Source organism: Miniopterus natalensis, chromosome 15 (genome assembly GCF_054644295.1).
Source record: "Miniopterus natalensis isolate mMinNat1 chromosome 15, mMinNat1.hap1, whole genome shotgun sequence".
NCBI lineage: Eukaryota > Metazoa > Chordata > Mammalia > Chiroptera > Miniopteridae > Miniopterus > Miniopterus natalensis.
Genome location: NC_142095.1, coordinates 22774977 through 22799669, shown reverse-complemented (window position 1 = coordinate 22799669; position 24693 = coordinate 22774977). Strand labels below are relative to the sequence as shown.

The following is a 24693-nucleotide window of genomic DNA, read 5'->3' as shown; positions in this document are numbered from 1 at the left end:
GTGCAGCTGTTTTCAGGTATGTATAGAACTGGCCCAATAATTTTGGAGATTGCATTGTCTATGATTGGTAGTGGCCGTCTTGAGCAGCATGGAGCTGAGCTGGCTCAGGAATGGACTGCCACAATCAATTAGTAACGCCTGCCGTGGGTATGCAAGGGTGGGATGTGATATGTATGATCTGTCCTACTCTAGGTCCTTTTTATAGCATCAAACAGAATAAGCAGTCAATAAAACTTTATTTGAGCTCATAATTTGAAACAAAATGCAAACTGCCAAAAAAGCTCTGGAGTTATTACACACCCATTTTCTCTTCAGGTAGGACAAAAAAGCATATACCTGTGACCATATAGTGTATTCTTCAAATTGGGACACTCTCAGGGAAAGGAGGCCCTATTGATAACTATTCTGGGACAGCGAAAGTTTACTGGGACTGTTGTTGATGAGTGAGACAGATGGGTTACCTTCTATGTCTCTCTAAAAAAAAACTAAAAAGTTAGCCTATATAATAAATTTGGAGTACTAGAAAGGAGTTGGCTTTGGTTCAAATCCTGAGTTGGACATTTTAGGACTGTGTGAATCTCTGCATTTCTCTAACCCCTGGGAGAGACCGAACAGCACAGTGCAGCAGAGTAAGCCCAGATTTTGGGGGAAGCCATGCCAATATTAAAATTGCTGACCCATTACTTGCTGGCTCTGAGTTGTGGGATGATATGTGATTTCTCTGAGCTTTGGTATCTCAATCAGGAGGTAGGTGCAAAAGGCCAAGGTATTGATTTTAGATGATTTGCAGTAGGCATAATCACCTTTGGTGGCCTCTAGTCACCTGGTGAAGAAAAGGGAATGTCAGGTAGAGAGCTGGACTGACAGAAGCCCTGGGGAGGGGGGAGGGGTATGACTTGATTAGAACCTAATACTCTACTTGCCTGTGCTCTAGAGAGGTGGCCTGAGTGGGACCTGGCCATGATTGCCGCTGATGAGTGAGAGGGATGTTTGAAAGGCTCAGAGAGAGATGGATGAGCTTTTAAAAATGCTCTTTCAGTTAACAGATCTAGCGACCATATGATACTTAATTTGGGTTTCCCCAAAAACTAACCCTAGGAAAGAATTTTGGTGTAAGTGGTTTATTTGGGAAGTGTGACAGAAATGAAGGGACAGGGCAATAGATAGGAAAGGTCAGAAAGCCAATAAAGATACATTTGTGAATCAGTTACCACCGTGGGCAACTGGGGCTGAGTTTCAATGAGGACCCCCCGAGAAATTATGTGGAACGTGGCTTAGAGTCGCTCCACAAAAGGGCAAGGAAGTTGGGATATTTATCTATTAGTTTCCATCCCTGTTTGGTTGAAGGTCACTCTGGGGGGCATGGCCTTGCTTATATTTTGGCCTGCCCTTGCCAGTGGCACAAATGTAGGCAGCTACCTATGTGTATGGCATCTGTTTGCAGGTGATCTCAGATTTGGGCAGAGGGATCTTAGTGAGAGGAGGGGAGGGAGAAAACCAATAGCATCTGCTACAGTAAGTGAAACTGTACTAACATGATGCCACACATATGAACTGTTCAGGTATTTTGGATCCACACTAAATGATCCCAAGTCTCATGAATTTTTATCTTATGAATATCTTTGTAATCACCTAGTCCTTCCCTTCTCACCATCACCACTTGAGTTTAGGCCACCATCATCTTTCACCCAGATCACTGCCACCATCCTAAATAGTCTCCCTGCCTCTGTATTGCTCACCTTCAGTTTAATTCTCCACCCAGCTGCTAGAAGGAGTTTTCTAAAATGGAAATAAAATCATGCCAATTCCCTTTTAACAATTTTTTCAGTGACTCCTTAAAGTCCACTTTTTAGTGACATTACAAGATCTGTTTGAGAAGTAAGACAGAGCTAGAGTTACTGGATAAAACCACCTTTGAATATTGTCCTGCCTATGGAGTCTTCCAACTCCATGAGCCTATCGATCCCTGATTGTTCAAGCTAGTTTATGTTCATTTTTCTGATACTTATTACCAAAAAGATTCCAAATTTGTTCTCTTGTATATTGAGTATAAAAATCATTTTGAGGGTAAACCATACATAAAGAAGAATAACATGATTATTTATTCATTCAATAAATATTTATTGAGAGTCTACTATGTACAAAGCTGCATTCTAGCCTTGGGTATACAATGGCCAGTAAAAGACAGTAAGTTAAGGGTTACAGATAATGAAACCAACACAGCACAGAATGGTAAATGTTATAGTGGGGCAAGTATAGGCTACTTGTGGGCATATAAAAAAACCATATTATCTTCTTTGTGGGGTTCAGAGCAGGACTTCCCAGCAGGAGGGACATTTCCTCTAAAACTTAATAAATTAGCCAAAATGTATGTGTGCATGTGTGTGTGCATGTGTGTGTGTGTGCATGTGCATACATGCACACACACACACATAAAGGGAATTCCCAGCAGAGGAAACAGCATATGGGAGGCTCGGAAACAGGAGTTGAAGGACCTGAAAGAAATTCAGTCTGGCTAAAGCATGAATGTCAAGGAGCTGGAGAGGGTCATCGTGTGAGGTCAAGCAAGGAAAGTAGAAAGGACTGGCTCATGCAGGGCCCACTGGCATGTTAAGGGGTTCATTGCAATAGGAAAGTACTGAGGGGTATTAAGCAGAGGAATGACACAATCTAACTCACCTAGTTGTTGACCCAAAGAAACACAATCTGGAAGTCATGAACTAGAGGAGTGACAAATTTAAGACCAGGAAAGGAAGTTATCAAAAATGCAGGAGTTAGGAGAATGGGGCTGCGAGAGATTAATTAAATTGCTATTATACAGGTTTTGACGGACAGAAAAAGTTAGACTGAGCCCAGGAGATTAAAGGGAAAAGGTTTGGAAAGAGACATTGAACAAAGGAGGGATGGAAACGCAGAGCAGAGCCCCATGGGGAGGGAGAAAAGGAGTGCTGAGTGTTTGTCCCCAGAGTGACCTTGCTTTTAAGGGAGAAACAAGTCAGTTTGTCAAAAGCAAGCCAGTTGTCATTGTGAGATAATTACAGATTTACACCAAGACGAATGCATTTGATTTAGACTGTTACTGAAGTTAAAAAAATAGCTTTCTCTCACCTAGCTCCATTGAATAGATCATTCTTTACAAACACATACACATCGCACACATTGCACTGTACCTAGAAGACAGCTGGGAAAGTGACTCCGTTTTATCACATTTAACAAGATGTGACCTGTGGTTGTGTTGGTTTTTCTTCCTGTTTCTATTTCATGGGCAGAGGCTATAGTAGAAGGAGAGGAGACCTTGGATTTATTTAGTCTCTGGATTGAATCCTGACTGTCTCCACTTACTAGCTGCTTGGCTTAGGGGAAATTACTTAATCCCTCTATGCCTCAATTTTCTTACATCTTAAAGAAATATGACTACCATATTGTATCAATTTGCTATTGATGTATAACAAACCACTTCCCAAACTCAGTGTTTTCAAATAACAAGCAGTTATGAGCTCACAGTTTTGCCCAGGCTCAGCTGTTTGGGGCATGGCTCATTCATGTGCTGACGATCAGTTGAGCGTTGGCTGGGGGATGGTTTGCTGATCTTGTCTGGGCTGTCTCACAGGTCTGGGCTTCAGCAGCAATGGCCCATCTCTGTCCTATCTCTCACTCATCCTCTAACAAGAGCCCGGGTGTGTTCTCATGGTGGCTGGGTGGAAACGTTCCAGACCTCTTAAAAGTCAAGGATCAGAACTGGCAAAATATCACTTCTGCTGCTTTTTATTGGCCGAAGCAAGTCACAAGTCCAGCCCAGATTCAAGAGGGCAGAGAAACAGTTGGCCCTACTGGGTGGGAAGAGCTACAGAGGGACCTAGCAAGGGGTATGAATATAGGGAAGGGAAGATAGGGGTCGTTTTTTGGAATCTCCCAGGCTGTTACCCTGCACTGTGGGGATAAACTGATGAAAACATACCCAGATGGGCCCAGTACAGTGCCTGGCCCACAGGTACTTAATCCCTATGTTAATGTCTCCTTTCCTATAAAAGCCAACAGCAAGGTCAGACACAGTGGAGACCATCCACTGCACACTGCTATAGGAAGAGGTGATAGAAACAGAATAGATAAATTTTTTAATACAAGTCTCAGCGTTACTTATGCCTTTCCCAACAGGCAAGTGTGTTTTTAAAAAAAAGATGTTCAAAATAACAAAATTACAGGCCTTGCTTTTAGAAAAAGTAGACAATGTGGTCTCTCTCTTGCTCTTCTCTCTTTCCCCCGAGAACACCCTCAGAATGATAGGACTTCACCTTCTCGTCTCTGGAGGAACAATGTGTTATTTTGGTCTGCCTTTGATCACCAGTGATTCACTTTAAAGGCAGCGCTGCTGGAAAAATGCAGAAAGCAGAGTTACAATCAGAAAAATGACTATGTAAAAATGGCATCCTCTGACTTTTTGTTCTTGTTTCCCAGGAGTTTCTTTCTTTTCTTTCTTTCTTTCTTTCTTTCTTTCTTTCTTTCTTTCTTTCTTTCTTTCTTTCTTTCTTTCTTTCTTTTTCTTTCTTCCCTTCCTTTCTTTTCTCTTTCTTTTTTTTTTTTAAATTTCTTTGCTTGTTCAGAACCAGCCAGACTGGGAAAGGTGAGCTGGGTTCCTCATTCTCTGGCAGTTCTCATCGATATTCTCTCTGAGTTTTGCAAGGAGTTACCTGGGAAATGTCTTCCTGTGGAATTTGCTAAGGAGACATTTGACTTAAAGATACCAAGCAGATAAAGCAAGGTTTTTGCTCACAAAAATGGCAATTTCCATCCTGGTAAATTTCACAAAATTTATCATGAACCTGAATTGTGCATGGCCTGCACCTCAACTAGTCTGTATCCTAAGGAAACAAGTAGAAAAGTTGTGTGTTTTTAAAAAATAAACTTTCAATTTGGAATAATTTTAGATTTAATGGAGAAGTTGTAAAAATAGTATGGAGAATTTCCATATACTTGTCACTTATTTTCTCCTAAATTAACAGATTATATTTACCACAGAATATTTGTCATTACAGAAAAACCAACAAGGATACAGTACTATTAAGTAAGTAAACTCCACACTTTTTTGGATTTCACCAGTTTTTCCATTAATTTCCTCTTTCTGTTCGAAAATCCAGTCTAGGGCACCACCTTGTATTTGTTGTCATGTTGTAATATCCTCTAGTCTGTGACAGGTTCTCAGTCTTTCTGTTTTGTTTTGTTTTTTAATGATGTTGACAGCTTTGAGGAGTACTGGTGTGGTATTTTATAGAATGTTCCTCAGTTTGTGTTTGGTGTTTTGCTCATGATATTAAGCTGAGATTATGGATTTTTGTAAAGATTACCACAGAGGTGCCCTTCTTGGTAGTCTTGTCACATCATAGCAGGGGTGCAAGATATAAAATCATGCTCAGGGAAGCCTTGTGTACAATAGTGAGAAACTGGAAACAAATGCTAAGAAATGGGACTAATTTAGCGTATTTTGTTGTATCCATACAGTGGATATTGCATAGACATTATAAATTATGATGGAGGTTAATATATTTAGACATAAAAGGGAGACTGCAAGCAGGATATATAATAAGATTCCATTTAATAATTAAAAATATCTTTAAATATATGTGGTTTAAAAACTCTGCACACTGCCTCACAGCAGCCCTTCATTACGTAGTTGTGGCAAGAGCCAAGCAGACCTGGATTTAAAACTCAGCTCTGTAACTAACTAGCTATGTAGATTTATTTTTTTTAAATATATCTTTATTGATTTCAGAGAGAGGAAGGAAGAGGGAGAAAGAGAGATAGAAATATCAATGATGAGAGAGTCATTGATCTACTGCCTCCTGTATGCCCCCAACGCCCCCAACTGGGGATCAAGCCTGCAACCTGGGCATGTGCCCTGACCAGGAATTGAACCTCGATTTCCTGGATCCTAGGTTGATGCTTAACCACTAAACCATGCCCAGCCGGGCACTAGCTATGTAGATTTTGACAGTATACTTAATCTCTCTCAGTTTCAGTTATCTGCAAAACAGAAAGGGAATACTTAACTTATTTGGGTTGTCGTGAAAGCTAACTACGATAATGTTAAATCATTCAGCCAAGTCTTTAGCCCTTAAGACAGGCTCAAGTATTATTTTCCTTTTCTCTCCATACCCATCAACCTCTTCTCCAGGAAAATCCAAAGCTGCTCTTCAGCTAAACTATAAGGTAGAAGATAATTACTTTGGGTACCATTAATGCCCATCTCCCCCTTTTTGGCCCACTTGCATATCTAAATGAATGGATAATTATCTCTTTGTGGATATATACATTGTTTTATTTCTTTTAGGCAGGATCTTGTCCCCAACTCTGTCTAAAGAAAAGGAAACTGGAAAGCAACTTGTTTATCCAAAGCCATTAATAGAAAATTGTCCAGGTAACTTTCTGAAGGTGTATCAGAAATAATATTTGGCTGTTAGTAACAAAAAGCTGAAAATAATGGCTTGAATCAACTGGTGGCTTAATTTTTCTCATAATAAAATTGATGATAACATGCCTGCCTTCATGATATCAAGACCCAGGTTCCTTTATCTCTCTGCTTATCCTGGCTTAACAAATGCTTGCTGCTCCAAAGTCACATGACGGCTGACCCACGGGCACCTTCAGGTAGAGAGCAGGGAGGGGCGGGGATAGAGGTACAGGCCGCCTGAGCCAGTATCACTCTCCCTTTTTAGAACATCATGGGAATTGCCCCATAACTCCCACTGACATCTCAATGGCTAGACCAGCACATACAGCAGAACTTTGGGCGATGCTGGAAATGTTCTGTCTTGGAATTATCCGAGATGGTAGCTACTAGCCACTTGTGACTATTAGCATTTAAAATGTGGCTAGTGTGCCCTGGCCAGTGTGGCTCAGTTGGTTGAGAATCATCCCATGCACCCAAAGGTCACTGGTTTGATTCCCGGTCAGGGCACATGCCCTGGTTGCCAGCTCAGTCCCCAATAGGGGCCGTGCAGGGGGCAGCCGATGGATGTTTCTCTCTCACATCGATGATCTTTCTCTCTCTCTCTCTCTCCCTTCCTCTCTCTCTAAAATCAATAAAAATATATTTATAAAAATAAAATGTGGCTAGTGTCACTGAGGAAATGAATTTCAAATTTTACTGAATTTCGATAAGTTTAAATTTGAGTAGCCGCATGTGTCTAGTGGCTGCCACATCAAACAGTGCAGGGTAGGATCTCTGTCACATGACTACCCCATCTGCAAGCGAGGCTGGGAAATGTGGGTTTGGGGCTGAGCACATTGCCACCTCCCACAAAACTGTGCTGTTCTTGTAAAGAAAAACAAACAAAAGTGAACATAGGCTAAGCAAATAGCAGCCTCTGCCACACAGTAAGGGTTGCATGCTAACATCCCTTAAACCCAAAGGAATGGAGTCTTAATGAGTTTATCACAAACACAAGGAATGGTATGGCTGGGCAGACGTTAAGTAGATGAAAACTAGAATCCCAGAGATGGAGTTCAATTCAAAATACATTCTTTTCACCATGAGGAAACTGAGGGGTGACTGAAAGGCCTAATTAAGAGATATATGGAATAATTTGCTCTAAAATAACAGAGCTGATTCACTGTTCTTTAAAATATCACCAATGGGCAAATGTAAAATCTCAGAAAGAAAATGCTCTCTGCCTATGGTTTTAAAAAATGCAATGAAGAAAAGCTAGAGGGATTTTAATGCCACCTATTGGTAGGCAAGGGTATAAGGTGCCCCTTCCTTCCTGGCACAGCTTGTTAGTGCCGGTTTTAGAGACACCAGGGTCATATAGGGACCCCACAGAGAAGAGTGACAAAGAGTGGAAGGTGTGTTCCCTGCATCAGCTTGGAACATGTGTGTTAATTAATTCTTTCCAGACTCTTAGCATGTTTGAAGGGCTTTCTTAGAGTGCTGCTCTCTGCTTTCCAGTAATAAAACCCATCTCAGGCATATACAGAAACACCAGAGGAACACATATCAGTCAATTCTCAAAATCACATGAAATAGAAAACAAAACACATTTTGAGCTATAAATAACCCAAGGGAGAAATTCAAGGTTCTTATTTTATCCAAAGACTCAAAAATAAATCCTGTTATTTACAGCCGTCCCCTCGACTAGTTGAGTGTGTAATCATCCTACAGCTCAAAAAAAAGAAAACAGAAATTCAATTTCAAAACAAAATGCTCATCCTGACTCATTCAGGGAAGGATCCAAGGTTTTTAAGGCAGGGCATCGACTCTCTGCCTGTTTTTCCCCTTCATCATCTGCTACCCTTTAAAAAATGGTATCAACTGCCTTGGTAAGAATCCACATTTCTTCCCTTTTGTTCCCTGGCTCCATTCCAGCATTTCACTTGTCACACTGACGGGTGAGGTGCCTTTCATATTGGCATAGGACAGCGTGTGGATGCCTCCCCTTATGCTATTAAACAGAGACCGGGCTGGCGAATCTACCCAGAGCTGGAGCCTCCTTTGCCGCTTGGGAAGACCAGTGGCACCTTGGCTCGAGATAACTCTGACTATGGCTGTAGAACCCAGCAGCTCCGAATCCACGAAAAGGAGAGTTGGAAGGAGGTGAGTGATACACATAAGGGGATTCTGATGTCACAGTTGTGGAAGGGACTCTGGCTGGTGAGCAGCTTGCTGTGGGCTCAATGGTTGCGACCATAGTTTATTAACTAGTTACACATCCTCATTTGTGGAGATGACCTGTTAGTTTCATGTGAGAGGTGGGAGTAAATTCTGCTTTTTGTGCCCTGCAAAGATCCTCTTTGAATTTACCTTCAGTGCCATGCCAGGAGAAAAAAACCACCACCAAGTTTCTGGCACAAAGCTGCAAGTGTGTTCTGCACACCGGCTTGCAAGCGACTGTTTGTTTCTAATTAGGGAGCTGAAGGCTGCTGGCAGAGGAAATCATATTTGTCACAAGTTGTGTTGCATTTAGTTTGTGTCTATGCTTATAACATGGGAGACCACATATGATGGTCCTGGATTCTTCCCCATGGGTTCCGACTCTATTACTTCTGTTCTCAGGTTCATGTCCAGTTATTCTGAGTTGATCCCTCAGAGCCTGCTTCCATGAACACTCCGGGTTCTCCCATTAACTGGTTGTGTTCCCAAGTATGATTATCCTGACAACCTAAATCCCAGTCTTTTTGTAGATATAATAAAACCCACTCTGGTAAATTGTTGAGAAAATGAAATGAGATGGTCAATAGAGTGCCTATCGGATTGCCTGGAAACAGTACATGCTCAGCACATCTTAATTCTTTCTCTCTTACCTATAAAATAAGAGGTTCGTGTTAAATGATCTCTAAGGTATTTTTAAAAATTTAGTTTAACAAATGTTTGTTGGCCAACTGCTAGGGAAGCACATTTTGTTAGCCATTGGGGTGACAATCATGAACAGAACAACAGAGCAGACTACCACCAGTCCTCATGGGTCTTAAATTTCAGAGGACACAGGCAACATGCAAGGAAATGCTTAATGACTTTCCTTTCTCTTCTTTTCATCTTTGTAAATTCAGTCCAGCTCAGACATTAAGTTTGTCATTGAGGCTACTTCTCCATTAAACCTGAGAGGCATATTTTCTGACTTAACATTTTAAAAAATATATATATCTTTATTGATTTCAGAGAGAGGAAAAGAGAGGGAGAGAGAGAGATAGAAACATCAATGATGAGAGAGTCATTGATCGGCTGCCTCCTGCAGGCCCCCAACTGGGAATCGATTCCCCAACCCGGGCATGTGCCCTGACCGGGAATTGAACCCCAATTGCCTGGATCCTAGGTCGATGCTCAACCACTGAGCCACGCCCGGCAGGGCCTGACTTAACATTTTTATATTTAGTAAACATATGCTGACTTTGGTCTGCCCAGCATCCATCTCTTCTTTCTTGGTAGGAAGACCCTGAATTTCCTTTGGGGAACCTACCTTGTGTTTTACTCTCAATGTGAATCAGCTTGGGCTCCACCTTGGCTCTGGGAGGACTACAGGGCACACTCCGATGCTGTGGAAGGCCTGGCCCATCAGTGTAATTAATACCATATCCCAAGGCCACAGTGATAGGCATGTGCTTAACCATATGACCCAAGTATTCCCAATCAAAGCAAATCAAAGGAGCTTCAGTATACAGACAAGCTCCCTAAGATCCTTTCTAGAGACCACGTTTAATGTTATCCTACTTCCAAAGTCTTGAGAGGTGACTTGGGGGAAGGAAAGTGTCTATATATTTTTTTGTTTTGTTTCTGAAAGCTTTTCTTTCCTCAAAGATCTTCCTAATTGCCACTATAGAAGCATTAGTGGGGTGCCTGCCCCTCATCCTATTATTTCTCCTTAGCTGACTTTGAGATGGACAGCTCTGTGGTTGGTGAAAGGCTCTTGGCTGATAACCTCTGTACACGAAGGGAGTCTTGCTGGATAGAGCCTTGAGAGGATGGAGTGAAGACCCCCTACCTCCCTATGTCCCCATTAGATTGTCACATCCTCCATGTCACCTCAGTGTCAGAGAGAGTCTTTTCTGAACCCTAGGGACTGTGAAGTCCAATTTGTGATTCTGGCAATATTTATATGCTGAGTTGTCCATTTTATCTTCTGTTGTAGAAACAATCAGATACTATATGTTCTCCTATTGCTCATTTGCCTGAATTTGAATAAATTTGGAACAGGAAAGTCACATTTTCTAAAGTGCTTCTTAAGGTGAGGCAGTGGCTCTCCCTTCCACAAGACAGTGTGGTTATGTCTATTTTTATTTTCAAAATATATCTTTATTGATCTCAGAGAGAGGAAAGGAGGGGAGGAGAGAGAGATAGAAACATCAAGGATGAGAGAGTCATTGATCGGCTGCCTCCTGCACGCCCCTGACTGGAGTTCGAGCCCGCAACCCGGGCATGTGCCCCGACCGGGAATCGAACCCAGATCGCCTAGATCCTAGGTCGATGCTCAACCCTTGATTCACGCCGGGCCGGGCGTTATGTCTATTTTTAAACACAAGTACTCCCTAAGCATTTCTTTATCTTATTTGTTAGGTGGGTGTATTTAGGAACACATTATGGGATAACCAAAAAACCTGGCTGTGCATTCATTTATTCATGCATTTACTTACTAAAAAATAATTACCAGGCTCCTGCTATACGCCAGGCACTGTTGCAGACATTAAAAAATAATTATCGGGCTCCCACCGTCTACGCAAGTGAGCGACTTCTTCATCTTCGGTGGGAGTTGAGCATGCATCCAAGAAGTTTCTTCCAATGTGTGCAGAAAAAGAAAAAAAGTGCCAGTCCCACCCCCTCGCAGATAGTACCGCTTTACCCCCAAGCGGAGATGAGCTCCAAGCACTCGGAGAACTGAACCTAAGGTCCCCCGGGCCGGGTGTGGGCGACAGGGCTGAGCAGGAAGCCTGGGCTGTGGACGCGGCCGGACCGCCGAGCGCGCCACCCGCCCGGCCCGGGGCGGGGCCGCGGACTCGCGTGCGGGGGGCAGCGCTCGCGTCGCCGCAACCCCCCAGGGGGCGCTCGCGCGGAGGTTTCCCAACTAGTATCTCGCGGGCTGCCGAGCGCATGGGTTTCGTCAGACGGTGGAAACCTCGCCGAGCAGCTGCCGCCTCCCCGCCGCCCGCTCCCCTCCCCTCCGCTTCCTTCCTCCCTCCCCGGCTCCTCTCCGCTCCCTCCCTTCCCCCAGCACCTTCCACTTAACTCTCTGAGTGCGCCGCGAGCCGAGCCGCTGCCCCCAACGTTTTCACCTTCCCCAGCCCCCATCACCAAGAATGGAGTCGGGGTTTCCGGGGAGACCAAACTCTCCCCCCAGCATCTTTTCCAGCCGCCGTTTTTAAACTGGCCTCAGAGGCCGAGGGGGGCGGGAAGCGCGACCCCGCGCGCACCGCTCCACCACTGCACCGCCCACCACCTCCCCTCCGCAGCCGGATCCTGCACCCCGGGGGTGGGACCGAGCAGTCCCGCGCGGAATTCTCCGTCTACTCCTCGAGGCTGGCACGCCCAGGTGAGTAAACGCCAACTCTGCATTCCCGTGTTCCCGGGGCGCTGAGATTGCAAAGTGCGGCGGGGCTGCTGCGTAGGAAGCCCAACTTTTGAGAGGCACCGGGTTGCGTCCGGATTTGCATGTTTATCGTGGCCGCTGCCGTGTTAAGAATTGGCTACCGGCGTAGCCTTTCACGCAGGCAACTTCGGTCCCCTGCCCCTCGCCTTCCGACGGCCCGTGGCGCGGCTCGCCCAGGTAGGGTGGGGCGCCTGGGAGGGGCGGCGGCGCCCGGGGGCCCTGGCGCTCCCCGCGTGGCCGGCGCTGGGAGTTCGGAAGGGGGCAGGGCAGGGCTGGTACCGCGGCGGGGCGGGGGAGCCGAGTCCTGGCCGAAGTTGCAGCTTTCCCTCCGACTGGGAGAAGCTCTGGGGAGCCGTAGCGGTTTCCAATGGCTACACCTCGCTGCGGGGGGCTTCAGCCTCCCCGCCTCCTCCCCAGCCCCTTACAGTGGGTCCCCAAACTCTCGCATTGCGCCCGCGGCTGTGGGGCTTACAACTAATCCATAGGCTTCAGGTGCCTTGCTTGGTTCAGCCCAGTTCTTCTGCACTCCTTCCTCTCTTAAGGAAAGTGGCCAGGGCGACAAGGGGACAGGGGGTGGGACTGGAGGCACTGCCGAGGCGCTAGCCACAGCTGACTCGAGAGATGTGGCATCGCAGGCGCCCCAGGAGTGCTGGGGCGGAATCGGGGGAGACAGGTAGGCGGTGGCCCACGCCAAGTCAAGCGGGTAGGGATGGCCACGGGCGGGGAGGCGGGGGAGCCTGGGAGATACTCCTGGGGCGCTGCGCTTCTCCTCGCCCCTGAAGGAGGTGGGTGCGCTTTAAGGCTCTGGCTGCCCTCCCGCCCTCCGGAGCCGACCGCGCCCCTCCGCGGCCTTGCGAGACTGGCTTCCAGCCCCAGCACTTGCCAGGCTCCGGGAGAAGCCGCCGGCTGCGGAGGTGGCGACCCGGATCCCAATCGCCGGGACCCGAGCCTGGGAAGGGCGCGCCCGGGGGCCCGGAGGTGGGGGCAGGGAAGCCGAGGGGCGGGGGAGCGCCTGGGGAAACCCTGCGCGAGAAATAACAGCCCCTCCCCCTCCTGCACCTACCGACCCACCGAGGCCCTCGGGTTTCTGTGCCTTTTGGGAGCGTCTCTGCTCGTTCACACCTGTGTTGAAAGCTATGCAAAACCAACTCTTCCCCCTTCTTGCTGCTTTGCCAGGAATTTTTTTAAAGCCTTGCTCTGGTTGCTCTTGGCTCACTGGCTTTTTGGTTTCCTAAACAGCATTTTTTAGCTGTCCAAGGTACTGAAAAGTGTTCTGAAACTAAGATCAGGCCCTGTTCTTATGGGAAAACTACTTTAACTTCAAATGAAATATTCTTTCCTTCCCATTCCTTCTTTCTACGGCCCTCTTAGCATCCATAATCTCAAACACGCCCCCCCCCCCCCCAAAGAAACCCTCAACTTTCCTAGAGCTTAGGTGTTTAGAATCCATGACGATGTTTTGTGGTTGTTATACGCTGGTTAAGCTGCATAGCACATCCCCCAAGAGCCAGAGAGAAGCAACAACTTTTCTCATTTTATTTTATGCCCTTTAAGTTTAGGGAGGCCCCATTCTTTTCATCACCCAGCGGATAAGACAGAGCTCAGGATGGCTGTGGCTGCGATTAGACAGCTTCTGATGTTTTCATTTCCCGTACAAAGCTGCTGCCTCTAGGTTAAATTTGTTTTATTTGCCTGTCCATTTTTAAAGACAGTCACTCTAGTAGATCAGGAGGCTGAGCTCAGGGTAGGTCAAAGGTGCTCACCTGTAGGGAGGTGGGTAAAAATAGGAGAACTGGCAAACACAGCTAGGACATCTGTGTTCATACTGGGTCCTAACAAAGGCGAGATTCTCATTTGTCTCTGGTGTCTGGTGGGAAGATTCTGATGGTTTCACAGTGTCAAACTCAAACCACATCAAAACTAGTTGATTTCCCCTGGTCATGACATAAAAGGAAGTATCAGTTCAAAGCAGGAGTGGATGTTGAATCCTGGGCAGTTTGGGATGGTTGGGTGAGAAGACCTTGCCTATAATGGAACCAAAGGTCTACTCACGGGTTAGCATGTGAAGGCTCTCACTGCCACCAGACCTGTACCTCTCCTTCGAGGGGTCACTCTCTTTTTTATTCTACCAGACATACTCCCAGCATAACTGTATTGGGAGCAGGCATGGATGGGCTCCATTGTGCTTCCCAGCATGGGACAACCGCTTTACCAGAACTTCTAAATATTTCTTTTAAAATAGTTGCCCTGAGGTTTGTGAGTTGTTTTTTAATTGCGCTTCAAAGACTAATGTTTATCTCCAGCTCTCTGGTGGCATCATGGCATTTTGCTTGAATCATTGGTTTGTCTTAAGGGGACCCTGCTTTTAGAGGTTTTAATTAAACAGTGTCTTGCATTAAAGTGTCTCTTGATCTGCTTGTGGATTTTCGATTTTAAAATATCTCCTTTCAGTTAGTAGGAAGCAAAGATGTTACCTGTCTCCAGAGAAGTTTTATGTAGCGTTCCAGCAAATAGAAGCTTTGGTTGTTACCATCTTCAGACTGAGTCCGCCAGCAGGATGGAAAACCTTACGGTTATACTGACGATAAGAAATAATTATGGAGGAAAAAAATGAGTTAAGGGTGGAATCTTTCTTTTCATCTGCATTTGAATCTTTTGGAACCCAACTGAATGTATTTATATGGCTTGCACCATGCCTTTCTCTGCCTTCATTTCACAAGGTCCTGGAAATAGAACACTCCGGACCATTATGGCCACCTTTAGTGGATTAAGGAAAGGATTTTCTATTTGGAGGTAAACATATTGAAGGTGAGCAGCTCATGTTGTGTGCAATCAATGTCACACACTCTCACAGGGATCTGAACCCAACAGACAATGAGGAGGGGACTCTGATGGTATCAGATTGGCTGACTGGGAGAAAGTCTCTTCACTAGTTGGGAAAGTCACTTCATGAGTCTTTGTACTTTTTAATCAGAGATATAGCCTGAGGATCTGTGTTTTATGCATTTTGAAGAGGGAAAGGGCTAAATTTGTTCTCTATATTTGATCTTTCCATTTTTGTGTTGTTAATATATTTTTTAAAAACCACAAAGCCCCTTTGGGTCCATATGTAAGCCTAAGTCATATTTCCTTGGAAATGGTAGTCAGTATATTAGAGTCACAAACTATCAAGACAGAACATTTTAAATGCATTAAAAAATGTCATGTGGTTCAAGACCATCCTATAGTGCAATAGAACTGACCCTGTAGCATAGAGTAATAGAATTGCATTTGACCCTACCTTTCTCCTGATTAAATGCAGATGGTAAATAACAAATTACAGGACTTTAATGCTTTTTAGAGTGTTCTAAGAATTCTATAATGGTTTTGCTTTTGAGGCAAGCATGTTATGAAAATTAAGGGTTTGAAGTTACAAGTCCATTTTTTGGGTAAGGTGTTTATTTGAAGGTTGGCAGTAGATCGAAAATCAAGCTCAATAAATGGGTCAGGCAAGATGTATTGTCTTTTCTACGTTACCTGAAATAGACAATATATAGTAAGGCCTCAGTTAGCATTCAGTTCAAGCAGTTTTATCTGACAAAACTTGTGACTGCACAATACCTTCAGTCTTTACAAGAAACCTTATTTATGTGGAGCTTCCTGTTTAGTCCATGACCTACTGAATATATATGATGCATAGTATGTTTTCCTTAAGTTGGCCAACCCCAGGAAGCCCTTTATTTGTTTGCTTTATTCTTGGGAAAGCCTATTGAGAACCACTAGCTTTTAACTCAGTAAATACTGAAGACCTGAAGGCAAGTCTTGAAAAGCTGAAAGTGGTAAGGATGACTTGTTTGGGAAGGCTCGTTCCAGTCCTGTGATTTTAGTGTATACTCACCGGGGTTGGAGAGCCCATTTAAGCTGGCCCACGGTATGCTCACCTCCGTGCTGTGAAAAACAGCTTTATCACTTTGAATCTATGACCCTCAGAACTGGGAGAGAACTTGGGGATAATCTGTTGACTCTAACTGTTTAATTTGACAGATGTGGAAACTGGATCTCAGAGAGATGACTTGCTCAAAAACAGGGAACTCATTCAACAACCCTGTTGATTACTCCTCTCATAAAGAGACTCAGGTTCCCTGGAAATAATTACTGTGGTGGTGCCAATCTCTGGCGCCACGTGTACTCATAATCTTTACTGAGTTGGGGGTGGGGGGGCTCCCACTTCCATTGGAGTGTTTGGAGGAGCAGGCTTGGGACTTATTACATTGCTGTCTCTAGGAGCCAGTATAATACTTACCCAATAGATATGATTAAATTTGTACAAAGTCATTGTCTGCAGCCATCCCTGTTAATGTGCATGTTTTGTGAAGAATTGCTCATGCAGCCTTAGCTTTCTATTTTAAATGTCACAACCGAGTCAATAAAGTAAACATTTTGTGAGTGTTTACAGTTCCAGGAACCCACAGGGGAATCCTTTATTCTGTTTTGAATGAAAGGTCCACGCAAAAAGAACAAATTTCTAAAACATTGCTTTTCTATCTGTGGCACAGAACATAATATTTTTAACTTTGTATCTCTTGTTATTTAGAAAACTAAAGACCGTTCTCCTTGGAAACATCAGGGGGGAAATACAGCATTTCAGGTTAATTCTAGAAACCTTCTCAGGTTTAAGGTGTACTGACTGAAAGACCTTCCTTACCCAAAAGATCACAAACCTCTCTAGAGCAATGCATTTCGCTTTGAGAGAGAGGGGGAAGGAAACCAGGCTGCCAGGGGCCTGAGGCCAGGGCAGCCCCGTGGGCTGGGAGGCAAGAGGAAGGGTGGGAGAGAGCTGGCATTAGAGGGGATGGTCGCTAGAGGGCGCCGGAGCACCGGCGGAGCCCACCTCCCGGGCCCACGAGCTGGACCTCCAGGCTCAGAGATGGGGTACTCAGAGCGCCAAGGAGGTGCCCAGGTGTGAGGCATTGGTTTTGGGGGCACCCCTCACTCTCCACCCAAATTGCCTCAATGCAGAGAGGTTTCAGCCTCAGGTGGGGAGCTTCTAGTGCCTGGTTGGGTTGCCCAGTGGCTGGACAGCCTGACTGCTCTCAGGATTCGGCCTGACAGTCTGGACCCAGTCTGGCTACTCTTTGTTTCCCCAGAGGCAGAACCTCTGGGTCCAAAAATACATGGTTTGAATATTGGGTTTACAGTTTTCAAGCTGCAGGTCTTTGAGTGAATTACTTCACCTGCATGAGTGTTAGCATCTGGAAAATGGACGAGTCATGATTGTGCACGCGGAGTGTTTAAACGTATCCGGTGGGCAGGCAAATGCTGGTTCTGAGAGTTCTCTCAGAATGTCTTTCCCTCCTTTCCATCTGAGCCCCTTTCTTGTGTCTCCACATCCATCCCCACCCCCAGCCCCCAGCAGAAGGGTCTCATTTATCCATCTGTTGAATAATAATTGATCACAGCCTTTATGCCGAAAGCTGTGTTAGGCACTGGGGATAAACGTGAAGTTCATGTCTTTTGAAGTTGCAGGCTTGCGGGGCAGACAGTCGTGTGAGAAGAAACATTAAAACCTGCAGTGGAAAGAGATGAACAAGTGATGTGGGTGAGACACGCCAGAGGCATTTGCTTTGTCTCACAGAGCCTGGAAAACGGTCCCTCAAGTCCTTTACACTCAGGTGTTTTCATCGCCTGTATTTCAGGGAAGAGGGTCTGCGGAGGGTAATTCTGAGGTAGGAGAGAGGGGAGGGGAATCTCACTTAGCACGCACTTTGGTTTTTACATATATTTAACGATGCTAATAGAGGTTCTTAAATCGAGCCAGCTTGTACCACTGCCCCGTATGTACTAATTTCATCAACATTAAAAGGTAAATGTCTATGTAATCGACTTAATCCATTTAAACAGGAAAATGATTTTTAAAGGCAGCGTGATAGAAATATAACAATAACAAAATCCTTATCACTAAGTGGTGGGTCTGAAACAACCTAAATAAGGATTCTGTTTTTAAGATACTGAAAGATGTATTCAATACAAGTATGAACAAAAACGAGAAATAATGACAGTAGAATGGTGGAAAGAAATGCTTTATCATCATCGTTAAAGTGAGAGAAATGCTTTTAGTTTATTAGTAGGTGCTGGGGGCACAAGGTTACCTGATTTGATGTCAGTGACAAAATGTAACAACAGTCAGGGAAGTTTGTGTCTGAGATCGTGTTGATGTGAACCCCGGGGATGGGTATCTCGGGGGGGCGGTGCGCCAATTTTTTCTGTCCAGGTAGATGGCAAAGCTCCTGAGAAGCCATGGTTGGAGTTCTTTTGCTGATGCCCCTCAAATTCTGTGACTTGACTGATTTTGCATCATGTTGGAAGAAAGGCCTGATTAGAGGGAAAGGGTGGAAATAGTTTATTTGGTGGGCAGCTAAGAACATTCATCGCAGCTCATGGCCTGATTGAATGTTAAAGAGACAAGAAGAGAAACGTTTCCTATGGAATCAGAGCCTCTGAGGGCTGGGTAATGGAATACAATTAGGCACACTCCTCCCCATTTTCCAGATGAGGAAACAGAGGCCCAGCAAGGTGGAATCACCATTGAAGCTGGTTGGTGGTGCTTGGGTCCTGCATGAGAGCAGGACTCTCCTCCTTTTGTTCACTGCAGAACCCCAAACAGGGCTAGGCACCTAGCGGTTGCTCATACAATCTTGGTAGACTTTACGAACAATGCCATCTTTTTCTTCCTTTCTCTTTCTTATTTGGGAATGTGCCAAGAAATCCCTGGGTTGTGATGCAATTTGATAAAGACAAATATTTGTTGAGTTTTGTTATGATAATGGCTTAAGCTTTGAAGGTAGCCAGACCTGGTTCAAATCCTGGCTCTGCAGCCCCATAGCTGTTTGGCTTTGGGAAAATTACTAAACCTCTCGGAGCCTTATTTCCTCATTTGTAAAAATGGAGATGAAGCTATATAAGGTAGCAGAGGACTTGCACCGCAGGCGTGCTCTAAGTGTTTGTTTTTCTTACTCTCCCATGCCCGCTCTCTGTTCTTTCTAGAGAAGATTTAAATGGGGGAGGAGGAAGACTCATGTCTAAGCTGTCCCCACCCAAATTCTAAGATCAAATCTGTGTATCCTATGATCTTTGTTTCTTATTCATCCTGCTTCTCTCAAAGAGTTTCAGATCCTCCCTTTCACCTGCCCTCGAGGCCTGGCTATGCTGTGGCCCCTGCCTTGTCACATCACTAGCCACGGGTGTGCCCTCTCGCCAGGTGTGATATAAGCTTTTCCAGGTAACAGCTGTCTAGGGCCCTTCTTGCTGTAACTCCAAAGTGCCTAGAGCCACCTGGTACACAGAGCGCTCCCTCTGTCACTCCGTGTGTGCCTGTTCCCTTAGCATATGGCCTGTTTGTGGGTGGCTACCATGTACATTTAACTCACTCAAAGTCGACTCTATATCTTCTCTCATTTATTATAAATACTCAGGTTTTGATTGTTTGCTCTATATGATATAATCTAAGTTAATGTGTGAGGTTGTACAGGCATGTTACCGTACAATGTTGTGTATGTAATACAATATGTATTGTACTTGATGAACAATTGATAAGATTTTTTTTTCAAAGATTATTACGGGAGATCTCATTTATGCGTGAACTTTGGATCATAGCCCCTATCAAAGGTGTATTTCGTTATATTTGCAAAAGTATATTTCATTATATTTACTATTCTCTGTGTTGAACATAGATGGGTAGAATTATTAGTGAAGGGCACACATTTTGAGTCAGGCATTCCTGGGTTTGAATCCTATCTCTGCTTAATCTCTTGAAGCTCAATTTCTAGAGATGTAAAATGAAAACAATGATAGTGCCCAGGCCCTAGGAGACCTGTGAGTCTAGAAAGATACAGTGCACACCTATAGCTCCTCAACTGCCCATCTTATTGCGGGCATATGGAAATTACTCAAATTAAATTGTAGCTGCTATTGGCTGGTGGCATCCTTCAAAGGTTAGAACTCATGTGTAATTTCCCTAATGGTGGTGGTTTTCTGTGTTGCAGGGACTTATGAACACTAGAAATCAGCCATCAAATGTATGTTCTCCATAGCTACTGACACAACCATTTACCTTCCTTCTCTCTCCTCCCACCTCTGTTCCCACTCACAGATTTTATGCCTAAACCACAAAGATGACTCAAGGGTTATGCTGTGGTTTCGCTAAGATATAGCTTCCTTTGTTCCTACTGCTTCCAGCTTTATTTCAAACGCAAAGTATCTTTAGCACTGGCCCCAGATACATGGCCAGAATACAGAATCAGTCGCTCCACTCTGCGACGCCCACAACAGACGGTTTTTGTGTTTGACTTTCTGTATCTCCTGCCTTTGTCCAAAAAAAGATCTTAGGCAGCCGGTGATAGAGATCATACTGGGTCCTCTCTGCTATCAAAGTCCAATATGCTACTAGCATAAAATACTCTTTTTTTCGGAGAGACCTCATGTGTATCTTAAAGCCATGGATCTCTCCCTTGAGCACAAACTAGAATCTCCTGGAGGGCTTGTTACAACACAGACTGATGGGCCCCACCTCCAGAGTCTCCAGTTCAGTGGGTCTAGTGTTGGAGCCAAATAATTTGTATTTGTGGCAGTTTCTCAGGTGATGTTGATGCTGTTAGTTTGTAGACCACACTTTGAAACCAATGCCTTAAGCATTCACTTTATATAGACAAACTGTGCATTTTCTCTCCTGCGTGGTACAACCAAGAACAACATTAGTGGTGAAGGAAGGGACCTGACATTTACTGAGCACCGGTGACATTTGCCATGTGCCAGGGACCTTACTGAGCACTTTACACATATTGTCTTATTTAATCCTCACAGCCATCCTGCCAGTCAATTCATAATTATTAGTTGAGACCCTGTTCTGTATCATGCAATGGGCTGTGCTAGGCTCTGGGGTTATGGAATGAACAGAATGAACATGACAGACATAACCCTGACCTTCTGGAGAGTATATTTCAGTAGGGAACATGCTTGAACAGAACAGTTGGATCCATAGAAAATGGAAGACCAGAGAGGGTAAGTAACTTGGCTAAGTTTACATAGCCAGTGGGACACAGAGGAGACAAAACAAACTTAAAAACCATTTTACTTCCACTAAACCAGAGGTTCTCAGACTCTTTGGTCTCAGGGCCCCTTTATACTTTTCAAAAATTATGAAAAACCCACAAAGAGCTTTTGCTTATTTGGGTTAAACGTACCAACATTTACTGCATTAGAAATTACAACAAAGTGGTTCATGCTTTGAGAACCACAGCACTGAGCTGACCTGCAAGTAGCACTGTCGTTCTTAGATTCTGAACCCTAAGGTGTTTCAATGACGTTTGTAGTCATCAAGGATGAGAAACTTCTCTCTTCTCCCAGACATTATATTTTTTATTTTTTTTTATTTTATTATTTTTTAAAATATATCTTTATTGATTTCAGAGAGAGGAAAGGAGAGGGAGAGAGAGACAGAAACATCAATGATGAGAGAGTCATTGATTGGCTGCCTCCTGAAGGCCCCGACTGGGGATCGAGCCCGCAACCCGGGCATGTGCCCTGACCGGGAATCGAACCCCGATCGCCTGGATCCTAGGTCGATGCTCAACCGCTGAGCCATGCCCGGCCGGTCGACATTATATTTTTTAAACATGAGAGTCTCTCTTAAGCCTTAGCTTATATTTCTAGTGATGGTGACGTCCCCACAGAAAAGGCCGATCTGCTTTGGAATTGCCTTTTGTGTGTGTGTGTGTGTGTGTGTGTGTGTGTGTGTGTGTGTGTGTGTGTCTATGACAAGGAAAAGCAACAGTTAAGTTGCCAATCACAGAACAAACTAAGGCGTAGCGGCTTTGCTCTTCATCGAAGGACCTCTATCCCAGCCGAGTGCATTTAAAAAGGCACAGTTTATAAAAGTGTGTGACGTGTGTTGCCATCGCAGGGGAAGCCCAAGCGCGCTGAAGTCACTCCCGGTGCCCCTAACGGGAAGGAAAGTAGATGCGGGATTGGACCGCAGGGCCTGCTGATTTTATACAATGCTGGCAGCTGAACTGGCTTTGATCGTGGGCTAACGACCGAAGCACTGCCCTTTCCCATCATTTTCACTCCTTATCGGATGGGAATGAGAAGTCCTCGAAGACATTTCCCTTTGGTGCCTAATGGTCCGTGGCTGTTCTGACACTGATGCTCTCTCCGGCTGACTCTGAATGCTTTATGGCATCGTTAAGTTTTACTGAGTAAAATCAGCCAAATCAGAGCTGACATAACTTAGCGTGGTTCTCAATTGATGATCAATGGATTCGAATCGACTTTTATTTTTATAGAGGCCGGCAAACCAAGGGGGATGCTGCAGCAGGGTAGTGTGGTTATTTAGTGGTAGCAAATCCTTGGGTGAGAAGTGAGGAAGGGGACCCGCCAATCATCTAACTGGTCTTTACAACACCAAACACCTGGATCACTGGTTCATGAAGAAAGTTTAAAAATGTTTATCCAGATGTTTGGTGTCACATAGCACATCCTGCAGCCAAAACAAATCGGCCCCAAACATGTGATGCTAGATGATCGTTTGTCACCTTCCTTAAAAGCTGAAACTGGACACGAAGCATCTCTGTCGGTCACCCGAGGTGGCAGGGGTTCCTGCACGCAGCATCTCTGGGCACCGTGCACATTTTGCTAGGTGATTGTAACTTTTTAGAGGAAATACCTTTCTGGAAAGAAGCACTTGTAGGAGGGTCTAAGGCATAAGTGATCTTTGAAATCAATCACCTTTTCACCTTCACATCCGGCAGGAGTCTGAGATACGTCTCATCGGGGCCATCGCCTGGGGACCTTCTCAGCCAATTCTCTTGTGCTATTTTTAAGTTGTGAGCTTTTGCCCAGAATTCTCAAATTCTGACTCGATGGACTCACATGAGCAATACATACTTTCACTGTATGTGATGAACCCTGCTGGTTTTGTAGATTGCTAGGGCCACTTCGGAGAACCCTTTTCTCTAAAGTGGGCACAAACAGGGAGGTAGCTGGGCCACCTCTTTCTCACCCACTCACCCTGCCCAGGCAGTGGACTCGGGGAAGATCAGACCTGCTTACTGATGAATAGTTATGCATTTTGAGATAAAGGACTTATGGTCTGGGTTTTATTTCCCCATTTATAAAATCGAAGTGTCTGATGTGATCTCGAAGGATCCTTCTTGCACGGCTATTCTACATAACATTAGAGAGAGAGGAGGTGAAACAGTCTTGGTGCCTTGCACCCCAGTCTGCCAAAGTGACAGCCACAGCCTCACGAGTCACCATCAGTCATACTCATTTAGCATCAGCGGGAATTATTAGGCAGGGTCAACAAGCATGACCATCCGCTGTCACCGTGATATCAGGTATCTTACGAGGAGAGAAGCAAAGGGATTTAAGAGGTGAGAGCACCAACATTTTGCTTAATGCTTGCTCTGAGTTGCTTTATGGAGATGGGCTTGAAGAACAGATTTGTGTTCAGCGGCTCTTCGCCTAATCGTGGTCACCTGCCAGATGTGCCTAAGGTCCCTTCGCTCACGTACCAAAATCATACGTGGAAATCATACTTCCACTAGCTTCCAAAATTATTGTACAGGGAGGGGGACAGCTATAAATTGACTACTTGGTGGGGGATGGAAGGAGGAGAGGTGATGGCAGTCTCCTGGCTCTAACCCCTGGGGAGAAATGTGACATGTGTCATCCTGGGAGAAAGGCTCCTGCTCTGTGGTGTGATCTGGGTAACAGACTCCTGATTTATTCAAAGCATATGCTATGCCCCACTTTAGTAACTGGAGTTCCCATGGTCCTCTTTCCTGAAAAAAAAAAAAAAAAGCCAAAAAAAAGCCAGGGTTCCCATCTGCTCAGCTGCACAGATTTGACCATGGGGCTATTGTCGATTAATTCATTCATTTGGGAGGGTGACATGCTGCTTCTGCGGAGATGTGAGCGGCGCTCAGCCCCTGCGGACTTGGCCCAGGCTGAGCCGGGTTTCCCGCTCAGGCACTCCAGCCTCCGGAGCGCTGGGGTTCAGACGGAGCAGCCCTGCCCGCCTGCCGTCGTGGTAAGTGGCTCCCTCGCTGTGGCAGTCAGGCAGCTGAGAGCAGGGGGGACCTGGGCAGCCCCCGGCTGAAGGCGTGGAAAGCCCACGCTCAAGCTTCTGGCTTCCATGGGCAGGACCCGGGTCACTTTCTCCCTTTTGGGAAGAGAAGGGTAGGAGGGACAGGATAGGACCGACACTGGGAGGCACAGGCTGTCCCACATTCCTACTCTCGTCTCTTTAAGCTCCACGGGTGGGAGGCGAGTTGCATGGACAGACTGCCCCGTTCTCCCGGCTGGGGAGCAGAATTCGTTCCTTTCTAGGCTTTTAGTTCCTGAGAGCTCCTGATGCTTAGAACTTCTGAAAGCCATTCGTTTTAGGACAAGGAACAGAGAGATTGCTTTTTGATCGGAAGGATGGCTGATGTTGCAGTTCAGTAAAGTGGCGTCACCGTGTCAGTTGAGAGCATTGAGGCAAATTTTCCTGAATCCTGAGTTTCATATTGGTTACCTCTGTCATTCCTTATTTTCAGAGAACTGGGCAAATCATATGCAGATCTCTGTAAACCTTCTTCATTCCTTT

General features: G+C 45.2%; 1 protein-coding gene across 1 annotated transcript in view; it reads left to right on the top strand.

Moving 5' to 3' along the window:
* The first annotated feature begins 8420 nt into the window (after positions 1 to 8420).
* The window catches only part of CPNE4 (copine 4), a 316423-nt gene continuing 300150 nt past the window's right edge, over positions 8421 to 24693 (top strand). The window contains exon 1 of the mRNA XM_016224318.2: positions 8421 to 8587. Within this exon, the coding sequence (XP_016079804.2) occupies positions 8421 to 8587 (167 nt within the window). The remainder of the gene's footprint in view (positions 8588 to 24693) is intronic.